The sequence below is a fragment of the Sinohyriopsis cumingii genome, chromosome 8 (assembly GCF_028554795.1).
Source record: "Sinohyriopsis cumingii isolate HCF-2022 chromosome 8, ASM2855479v2, whole genome shotgun sequence".
Classification (NCBI taxonomy): Eukaryota; Metazoa; Mollusca; class Bivalvia; order Unionida; family Unionidae; genus Sinohyriopsis; species Sinohyriopsis cumingii.
The window spans coordinates 31,458,836-31,470,715 of NC_142968.1; the positions used below are offsets into that span (position 1 = coordinate 31,458,836).

An 11,880-nucleotide genomic window follows, 5' to 3' on the forward strand; every position below is an offset into this window, starting at 1 on the left:
TTAGTGCTTAGAAGTTGGGCTGTATTTTGTGGGTCCAATAAACTACTACAGTCCTGGCTAGATAACTGTGCTAATTGAGCAGGATATTATGCTATTCACATCCCTGCCTGGAACCTGGCACAATAAGCAGTATAAATGGCCTGTTTTGTTGACTTTACACACAGTTAAACATTCTATGTTGTTTGAATACTAGATACTTTAGTGAAAAAGAATACAATTCCCTTGAGATGAGGTCAGTCTTAACCTTTAATGCCCCACAAAAAGATAATAAGGAAGAAAATCCCTGTGTAAAAATAAAACACACCTGGATCCTGGGACACAAAATAAAACTTCCTTCTGTAAAACAGCATCATCCACCTGTCTTGAGAATGGTCATATATATCTGGTACTGAATACACAAGTCCAGTTTTTAAATCTCTTTCACTGGCCACTTCAATCAGTTAAAAGGGAGCTGAGAAGCCAGGTTGGGGGTGTATCCAACTTCTAATCCAACAAAATACCATTTGACACAAGCCAAGTTCAGCTGCCTCTGTAAACAGCTTCACACACAGACATGCCAACCCTAATAAGACCTCCTGGGCAAGGCAATCAATAATTTCTGCAATGGGTACCAACTTTAAGTAAGGTGTAATAACATAAAATATATACTGATAGTTATTAAACATGCATTTAAAATGTCCAGAAGTGTAACTGGAGACTTATACGGTGATGGTGAACATTATATTCAACTAAAATGTTTGAGATGCATGTGGAACTTGTTACATCCAGTACAGCTTCATATACTGCAGTCCCAAACCCTATGCAGCTCAATGGCTTCATGTTGTCTAATTTCAATCTGGCTATCATCTACTTTTTTGTATACATTTCTTGCAGCAAAATTTCAGTTATCTCTTCCACAACAGGGCATATTAAAATCAACATATGATGTATAATATATATAATGGTTGCCAATCCAGCTTTTCTCATCAAGAATTCTGGTAATTCCCTTTTATTGTTCTGTGCTATTTAAAACATTTAATAGGCTTATTCTCCTTTTGTTCTGAACATGCGTCATTTCTGAGATTCCATTTTAGAACATTCTATAAGCAAGAGCTTGATCAAGCAGATTTTCTGCATGAAAAAAATGTGCACAGTTGAAAGCGTCCAAGATATTCATGTTAAGTCATTCTGATTCTCTGAACTCCATTGATTTTAATAAAACAGCCGAATCAGAATCAATCATGGACTAGCAATTAGCTGGCTAAATTAAAACAACAATCTTGTTTCCATAATTTTTGCTCTATAATTCCTTAAATCAATATTTTAAGGGCCCTTTCTGTAAGACTTGCATTCAAATCATAAAAGCTGACAGGTCTGCACACATTGTGTGCACATTCAGATTAACATACAGCACAAATTATGACCAGTGGCAGCAAAGTAATTAGGTTTCAATCACCACATGTCCCTTTAAAAGTAGTGCCCCCTTCCACCATGCAACAGCTAAGAGATTCATGATTGTATGAAGAAAACTGCTGCAAATCTTATTGCCAACAGCTGCTTATTAGCAGTGTGTTTGTTATAATGTGTTCCCATGGCCTAGTTGGCTGTGCAGAAGTATATCACTGATCATTAGTCTGCTTTTTTCAGTTGAAAAAAAAAATAGTCTTAATGTTTTTTCTGTCTGGGTTGGCTTTGTCTTAGCTCTCACTATCATTCTGTCACATCTAACAACTGACCCACACTATACTTTACACACAAAAATTTAATATAATCAGGTCAGAGTCAAAGGTGTTCCAAACCCAGGCAGACCAGTGTCTTGGGCCAAGATGTCCCTAATTGTATTAGATTTACATATTAATTGAATTATACATACAATTTCTCTATATTGTAAACAAATGAAAACATATTTATTTATTCATAGCAAAGTGTGTGTCAGTTCCATCTGCATGCAAATCTACAATATGTATTTACAGCAGCATCCTCTTTCTCCCTCTCCCTTTACAAGTGTTGATTTGGTGATTGGAGATCTATGCCCTAACACGCGGCCCCTTCTGGAGACAGTCCATAGAAAAGCTGATGCATTACAAATTTAATTAAGAAATCATGATTGCGACTGTCAGTCCATACAATTACACAAAGTTTTGGTCCAAAGTTTGCAGTTTTTCGTGATCCTTTCCTTTCATCTTACATGGCTTCATAGCACTTGTTATAAATATTTAATATAAATGTTATTATCTAATTAGTTAATTAGTACTGACCATTCAAACGTTATGGGTTTGATTAACCATAATAATTAAACAAACAATACCATAACTATTACTGAATGCATGTTTTGTTTACTGGAAGATTTAATGACAGACTGTTCTAAAATTAAAAAGTCAAGAAAATGGTGAAAATTAACCTTTCTCTTTGCATCAGTTCAATCCTGACTGTTGGATGCTCTGGACATTAAATATCACCGGAAAAAAACATCCAGATGAAAATTATTGATAACTATGTGTTGTGACGTGATTTGGATTTTTAACATAGCTTTAAAAAAATTTCAGTCATATCGCTACGATGTCGGCAATGTGGCAGTTTATAGTGATGTCTAGCACTGGGGCATCATGCCACAGACATGTAGCATGATATCCCACCCTATCACATTATCCTGACACTGGGCTGACCAGTCCTAACACTAACCTCTTAATGCTGAGCGCCAAGCGAGGCAGCTGTTAGTACCATTTTTGTAAGTCTTTGGTATGACTCGGCCGGGGATCGAACCCACGACTTCCCGCATCCGAGGCGGACGCTCTAACCACTAGGCCACCGGAGTGGTCATTTGATAACTATGAATGTTTACAATGTTTGCCAGATAATAAACTTGGTCAACGAAAGAAGAACTCCAGTCTATCATAACTAATATCAGGGATGTTAGATTTTTTTGGTCTTCGAAACACTCACAGCTCTCATTATGACATCACACATCATTTTACATTCAATTTTGTTTGTACTGGATCACACCTTTCAGTTTCTCAGGGCAAGCAATATGTTAAATATAAATGTATGAGGCTTGAAATAAAGTGAATAATCACCATTTATAGGTATGTGCACTTAAATTCTAGAAAATCACACCCATTATTGAAATTTTCTGTATTGAATGTCTACATGACCTGTACTTTAATGATATCCTAAAAATTATACACAGATCCATTGAACATAAAGAAATATTAATACAAAAATATGGAATGATTTTTACAATGGACATTACAGTACTATTATATATGTGCGTGTGTGTGTGTGATTTGGATTTTTAACGTAGCTTTCAACAATGTATCAGTCATATCGCTACGATGTCTGCAGTGTGGCAGTTTATAGTGATGTCTAGCACTGGGGCATCATGCCGCAAACATGTGGCATGATGTCCCACCCAGTCACATTATCCTGACACCGGGCCGACCAGTCCTAACACTAACCTCTTAATGCTGAGCGCCAAGCGAGGTAGATGTTAGTACCATTTTTGTAAGTCTTTGGTATGACCCGGCCGGGGATCGAACCCACGACCTCCCGCATCCGAGGCGGATGTTCTAACCACTAGGCCACCGGAGCGATCACTATTATGTAAATTATGGACCAATATGTAGAGAATGTAATGGGATGGACTGAGTTTATTGTGGGACTAATACGTTAGTTGGTTGACTAATATTGATAAAGTATTCCCAGAATCATTTAATCAACTGTTGAATTTGTTAGGTAAAGAAGGCAGAGTTTTAATAAAAATATTTCAACTTGATACTCCATACAGGCAATTTAACTTGTGTAGTCTTCACCTGAAATGGATGCCATTGCAAATATAAAACAGTTTAATTTTTATCTTGGCCTTTTCATCAAACACACCCACCCCTGGAGGATTGCGGCCAGGATATGAAACCTAGGTCTTTCCACAGTTACTTAAACAGTATACCAAATACAGAGTCCATCTAGGCTAATCCAATCAGATTTTACTGATAGCATAATGTACAAAGGAAACAAAATTTTCACCCACATGACTGTACATTTTTGGAATGGATGGCTGAACTATACATGGGTACCAAAACAAAAACATCCTCCACTGACATTTCCTTAACACATACATACACTATATTACTAATTCCTCATGTGATGTCACGAATCTATATAGTCCTGATTAGTCAGTTTCATCTTATATTTTTCACTCCATTTGAGATATTTAGACATATTATGTGACTATGAGGTCAGATTTTCATCAACGATATAGTTGCCTCATCTGTCAACATATTCTATATGTTAAAGACATACCAATTGTACTTGCAATATCTGAAAAAATGAACCTGGGCAGTATGGCCTAATGTAAGGGTTTCTAGTAAGGTTGGCTAGTAAACGGCTACCGTATGACAATACTGCACAATGTCAACGAATTCCAATCTTCCGAGAAGAAGCTGCCTCTGACCCTACACACCAATATAAATCTCTAAAAATCAGGTGGCAAGTGTCAGAGGAAATTACTACTACTACTTCATGCTGAACAAGCTATTGCAGTGAGATAATAACCAGGAACTGGTGGGAGGGGAAATATTACAAACCACATCATTTGTTGTTAATTTGTAGATGGCGAGTTGACAAGTCTATTTCATTGTAACAAACAAAAATAAGTGCATGTGTCTGCAACATCTGTCTCATGTGAATTTTTAACTTAAAGAATAATAAGGCAACATATTAAGCAGCTAATAATATTAAAATAATTTGAATATGATAAATATCTTGTATTGATTTTCCACCACTTGTATTGATATGTGTATCAGTACAGCAAAAATAATGATGGATTGATATACTGATGAATCATTTCAACTCTGAATGTGGTAGTGGTTTATGTGCCATGAGGTAGGTAATCCCCTTGTTCCACTGAATGTGGTAGTGGTTTATGTGCCATGAGGTAGGTAACCCCTTGTTCCACTGAATGTGGTAGTGGTTTATGTGCCATGAGGTGGGTAACCCCTTGTTCCACTGAATGTGGTAGTGGTTTATGTGCCATGAGGTAGGTAATCCAATTGTTCAACTATGTCCTGTGTCATCAACATCAGTCATGATAAACCAATCTGGGTGGCATCACAGAAAAGAAAGTAGCTCTACAGTAATACCAAATAATGTCAACTTGCTACTCACATTAAAAAATGCAGCAGAAAAACAATTTTTGGACCAGCATGTATGTCCAGATTTGAGACTTTTTATCATTATATCTAAAGCAGTACGATTTTAATTGTACACAGTACAATGAACCTTTGAAAAATGTAGTGTAAGTTTGAGATTTGGATGAAAAGGATGCCAGGGCACAAATCACTTTTGTCAACATTGTTTGATTTTAAAAAAAAAAAGAATTCTCTACTTCAACTAACTTCGGCATTCTTCAGCTACCATTGCATTTCAAGCAACTGAAATATATGTAAATGAAACTTTAAAACTTGGTGCAGGATTTGATTACATCAGGAAAAACAATGAAGTATAGGCACCAGTATGGACTGACAAGTATGAGGCATTTTTTCAGATTTGGCCTCTATAAATTCACCGAGGAACACGCTATACAACATTTATTACTGCAGTACGACAATACATCCCCACATCATACATATCACAGTGGACGACTTACATTGTAGGATCTGTAAAAAGGTAAATCAGCTATGTACCGCACACTGCAGACCGCCCTAAACAACCGGGATGTCACTTCAAAAAAGCGTAAACATCTAAATCAGATGAGCATAACAACTTTCAAAAATAAACTTTAAAAAAATATGCAAACTGCATCTCTTTTTAACTGTTATCTTTCAACCACAGCCATGACAGACTACCAATATGCCATAAAACGCACAGGTTTTACACTACTGGACGCGACAACACAACAGTAAGCAAATAAACGGCAACTTAAATGTTAAGTTCTGTACTTTACAGGTCTCAACCCCAGCCCTCTATCCAATGACATAACTTCATTTGTAACAAGCCCCTGTGCATCACTGTATATCTACTTAGACGACACTACTTCACGCATCGTCGACTCCAAAATTTCAAAAGAGATTTGACACGCCATGGAGTCGTTAGTTTTGTTATGGTACCAAATGTAGACTTACCTGATATAGAAAGTAAGACCAAAAAAATTGTCACAGAAAATACGTTGGCTAAATCCATTTCTGAGTCTTTTTGTTTCCAATTCATATGCCCTGAGTCACTAGAATTCTACGAGACCTTTGGAGACACATCCGCCATGACTCAACTTTTCCGTTCCCAGCATGCACTGTGCGACAGGTAAGTGTAGAGTGTTTACCTGACTTTCCAGAGGCGCCCGAGGGAATTGATTTTACTGCCAATAGAATATAAAGCATACTTTCAACTATGATAGACTTTGCTAGTAAATTTAGAACAAAGACATAATACTTGTGCGCTAAATTTAACAAATAACATGACAAGCATAAAACTGCAATTTAACAAGTGTGGAACTCAAATCATTTGAATATTCTGATTTAACAACAACAACAACAACACAGTTGTGTATATGTATTTCGTCGCTGGTAAGTCAGCAATGAAAATTCCTTTGATTTATGTACTTGATTTAACTAGTGCACAAAAGCAAGATCAGTGTTCTAAAATTATACATATAGAAATTCGATTTCAACTTTAGATAAATGATCAGCGTCTGTTATGTTTCAGTGAATAAGCCTCCACATCTATCACAAGATATCACTTTTATCGTGTTATTCAATTAGAAGTTGTATCTTCTGTCAGATACATTGGTGTTCAGATCTAAAATAAATGTTAATCTCCACCAAAATACTTGGCCGTCCATATCTCAAATGACCTTGCTTGCAACATACACTTACACAAATAATACCAATGTCACATAACCAAACAACCACATCAAACTTTAGCAGTCCCAAAAAGCAGCAATAAAATTAACCACGGAAATTTAATCAGTGGGCTGTGAATGTTTCTCCGTAAATCTTCGTACACCCACAAATGGGGTTGCTTCTAAACAATGGTCTTATAATCTTATCTACCAACTTGAATATGTCCAGTTCAAGCTGTGCTGCCAGTCTTGCTGCTATATACACTGGAGGAGACTTTAGTGACGAAGAATGGAGAGTTGAAGATCCTCATATATCTGTCTTCACCAATATTCTTGTTGCTATCTCGAAAGAAAAGTTTAATTTTATACAATTCTGTGTCTGTACAAGATATTGCTGATTGTGGGAATCGACATTGTCTTGTGCAGAACCATAACTTTTCGCCAATTAATATAAATCGTCATTCTTCCCCAAAAGCATCGTCTACATGTAGGACATTAGTTTTTAAAATTGCCAGATGTATAGAAGTGAATCCAGTACGGAGCTATATCTCTTTCGACAGGCGCCCATATAAGACGTCGGTAAATTCAACCGTCCATTATACTTGACCGTAATTTATTTAGTTAGTCTCTTCATATATCCATCAATTATATAATTTTTATTATCTTTGATCTCACCATTTTCATTTAACATACACTTATCTGGTAATTAACCAAACGAGGAACTACAAGAGTCCCATAAAAGTTCTGTAGTATTAGGTTATCTTTGGGATGTCCATTGTGATGTTTTACCCCAACCCCTTGTATTATACATGTATTTATAAGTCTGTAAGTGGAGCCAGGTAAGCTTTGTTTTTCCAAGTGCCTAAGTTGGCTAATCCTCTTACGTAACCCAGTCTTTGTTTGAGCTCTTGAGTGGAAATCTGGCGGGAATCTTTGTACATGGGAACACGTGACGTAGACAACTTCAAAGAGCCGGAAGCCGACAATGGTAGGCTGGACAGTACATGGGGACACACAGACTGACATTTTTATGATTGACAGTTCGATCAAATGACCAGAGTCCGTCGCCATCCAATCGGGATGCGTTGTAGGTGGGACTTGATTCGAGAAATTGACATAAGACTTGTACAAGCCTGAAATTCGTCAGTTGGTGTTTAAGAGTCGCAGTGACACACACTCCGTTAGCCATTCGTAAAAATTGGCGGAATTTAGGAAATTCATGAAATAGCTTCGATCAGGTAAGTTTGATGTTACGTTGATTCTGCTTGATACGACTGCTGTTAATTGAAGAGAATTTGTCGTATGTATACATTTTACTTGTATTGAAGTATGAATAGTTAATTATGACCTTAATATTTTGCATTTTTTTCATGACTTTAGCTAGTACTTTTGTTTACGATTGATTACGATGTTGATTCGTTGCATCATTATTCATAATGTTACTATGTACACCTTATTTTGTGAGGCGAAAATGTTCTCTTCTTTCGCTAGTAATATGTGTGCATATTATTTCGTGGATTATTACGTTTACGCCCTTTTGAAAGGACGATTTGTATTTGTGAAGAATTGTATTGCTCGCTAGCCGCTATAAGAATTAATATTGTAATTCTTTGCGTAGTTATATTTTGGTAGACAAGAAATTTGTTTACGTAATGATAGATTTTGCCATTGAGTAACGGATTGCCGTTTATCACCATTTGAATGTGAATATTGTGGATTTGGTACGCTTGTGTAGGAAATATATATAAATATATATAAATATATAGATAGTCATATTACTAATCGTAGTAATATTTTAGTACAATCGTATTTAAAATATTTTGTATGTATATACTGATAGGGCTCAGTATGTAGATATTTGAATCCTTTGTGTGATTGTGTTATGGCGCCATTTTTGTAAGCGGCGGAAGTGTATGGGAATTTCGATGTGTGCGCATGCGCGACCCAAATGTCCCGCCTTAAACTGATGGTTCAGTTCAGTGACGTAGTGTGAGGGAAGATTTTTATAACCCTATGCTAATGCATTATACCTTTCAACAGGAAGCTTTCGGGGGACGAAAGAATTTCAGAGAATTTCGGGGGACGAGAGAAGTTCAGAGAATTTCGGGTGACGGTGAGAGATACCGAGTGAATTTCGGGTGACCTCAAGGAATATCGTCAAGGGTTCCGGATACTAGAAGAGGAACCGGAAGTCAAGATAACGGCAAGGAACAAGGATTATAGAAGAGGAAGCGGAAGTGGAGATCACGAAAGGAGAGAAAGACAAGGGAACGAAGCAGCAGAGGGGGCGAATCCGACATTTTGTCCAATCGTTATTTTGCTTAATTATTACTTTCTGCACTCAACGATCTAGTGTCGTCAGCGCCTGGTAAAAAAAAAACGACGTCGGTCCATCTTACACGATGGTGACGTCATTTGGTTTAATTAACACCTTCTGCGCGCCGATCCCCAGCGTCGTCAGCGTCCAGTAAGCACATCGACGACCGCGTCGATGTCATCGCCCCCTCTGCTGCTAAGAAGTTATTTACAATGAAAATTATTTACAACTAACCGAATATTTGGTCAAGTCCGATACGATATCGTGTCCGAGGATCATGTAAATTTATCGTTATGAATCCATGTGGGGTCGACTGAGCATGACTAAAAAAGTTTCGAAAAACATTAAAGTCCATGTCACCGCCGCACCATGTCTGCCAAATATTTCGTAGCGTGTGTGTATCAACGCCGTTGAATACAGCAAGAATATTGCAGTTATCTCTGATTACTTTTGGAATCTGAGTGTATCGTTGAGTGACATATATCACGTCAGTGTTTTTATGCCTGCCTCTGGAAAATATCCTAGCTGGGTTCTTTTGATTGTCTAACATAACATCATCGTACACGACTAGATTGTTAACGTCGCCATCAATATCATCAATACCCGGTGCATCATTGATATCCGTAATAAACTCAATAACATTCTTTTTAGCGATCGCTGATGCATTCTCGTTGAAATCTTTCAACACCTCGTAGCATCGTTGATCATCTACGCTAGGAGCAACCAAATACAACTTATCCCACTTCATCCATCTCATTATTAAATTGAGTAACAATTGCGTCTTGCCGGATCCAGATGGTCCGATGATAATCATCCGGATCGAGTTTGGTAACGCTGCAACATGCTTAACTGGTTCTCTTGTTTTAGTCGCCGAAAAATCAATTATATTCATATCTCTATACATAAATTATGGATCTATATTGTGTGAAGTGTAGAGTGCGTACTGGCACAAATGATATGACAACCATTACGACAAGAAATAACAGATCGGCGCTTACTGGTAAGTGTGTACAATGCGGTACAAAGAAATTTAGATTTATTTCTATTAGACCCGGAGATGTTTTAAAAAAAAGCGAGGAGGTGACATCGCAGCCAAATTGGCAAAACTCCCCGGAACACCGTGGGCAAAGTATCCAGGAGAAAAACACCTCCCAGGATATAACTACTGTGGCCCCGGAACACGATTAGATATTAGACTCGATGATCAAAATCAGCCCAAACCCGGTGAGTATCCAATAAACGCTATCGATAAGGCGTGTCATGCTCATGATGTTGCTTACAAAAGTAGCGATCTGCAACAGCGTCATATCGCAGATGTAAAATTAATTCACGCGCTAAATGCTATTCCTGATAAATCCGTCAAAGAAAAATTGGCCTCATGGTTGGTAAAATCGGCTATGAAAGGTAAATTAATGATTGGCGCTGGTAATTAATAACAATCATCCAAGAAAAACGATGGATTCCATCTATTATTCTCCGAGAGGATACTGGAAGGGGAAGGCCGCAATTGGTAAGCTTGCAAGCGCTGCAAAGGTAACAAAGACCACTGCGGCTAATTGGTTATCCAAACAGGCTATATGGCAAATCTATCTACCACCGCCTAAACAAATCAACTTCTCGCGCTTTGATGTTAGCGTACTTAATGAAGTTCATCAGGCTGATATACTATTTCTGCCGCATGACAACGGTTACAAATACGCGCTAACCGTAGTTGATGTTGCGAGTCGATACAAACAAGCGGAACCGTTGAAAACAAAGTCAGCAACTGAAGTAGCCGATGCGTTTGAGCGGATTTATCGAAGAGGTCCTCTGCGCTGGCCAAATCTATTACAAGTTGATCCTGGTAGTGAATTTCGCGGCGCTGTTTTATCAACGCTGAAACATCATAGCGTCGCGATACGACGAGGTCATACTGCGCTACATCGTGATCAGGCAATTGTTGAACGATTCAATCGGACTCTCGCTGAACGGTTATTTGGATATCAATACGCGAAGGAATTCATTCAAGAAAAACGATCTCGTGAATGGGTCAAAAGGTTGCCAGGTGTAATTGCAGCGTTAAATAACGAGATTACCCGAGCAATCAACATGAAGCCCAGCGACGCGATTAAATACGAGTATATACCCGGAAAATTAAAAATAAATAGCGTTTCTAAGCCGATTCTTGGCGATGTCACTGTTAGATATCTGTATGAACCAGGAGAGCTTGAAGGCGGTAAAAAAAGGGTTACTGATCCTATTTGGAGTGTTACCACACATAACATATCAACGATAACACGATCAACTGGTAGACCACCGATCTATAGGCTGGATTCAACTGCTCCTCGGCGTGGATTTACACGCGAGCAACTACAAGTGATACCTAACGATACTCAATTGCCCCCACGTGGTCTTAACTAGCGCCGTTGCGTCTATTACACTCAAGACAGGTCAACCTCACATTGTTTTTGACATGACCGAGACTGTTATCGATCCTATCCACGGTAAATTGGCGAGTGTCTTTATCCGAATAACGCCAACTCATTATACAATTGCAACTCGCGCAGTGATTATTCTGTTGTTGTCGTAGCGAGATTATTAATTCGGCATCAATATCAAAACGCCGCTGTTTTTTTTTATCCTGTTGGCGGTAACCCGAGAGTTTTCTATCAATGACGCTTGCATCGATGGTGACTTTGTCGCCGGCTTCGTCAGTGACTCCGTCGGTGACTTCGTCACTGACTCCGTCAATAACAATTCTTCGAAGCTGATTTAT

The 11,880-nt window shown here is 38.1% G+C and overlaps 1 protein-coding gene across 1 annotated transcript in view; it reads right to left on the reverse strand.

The window, feature by feature from the left end:
- The window catches only part of LOC149793236 (uncharacterized), a 73,660-nt gene extending 67,389 nt beyond the window's left edge, over positions 1–6,271 (reverse strand). Inside the window, exon 1 of the mRNA XM_089967201.1 lies at positions 6,096–6,271. Within this exon, the coding sequence (XP_089823327.1) occupies positions 6,096–6,180 (85 nt within the window). The 5' untranslated portion in view covers positions 6,181–6,271. The remainder of the gene's footprint in view (positions 1–6,095) is intronic.
- Between the last annotated feature and the right edge of the window lie 5,609 nt (positions 6,272–11,880).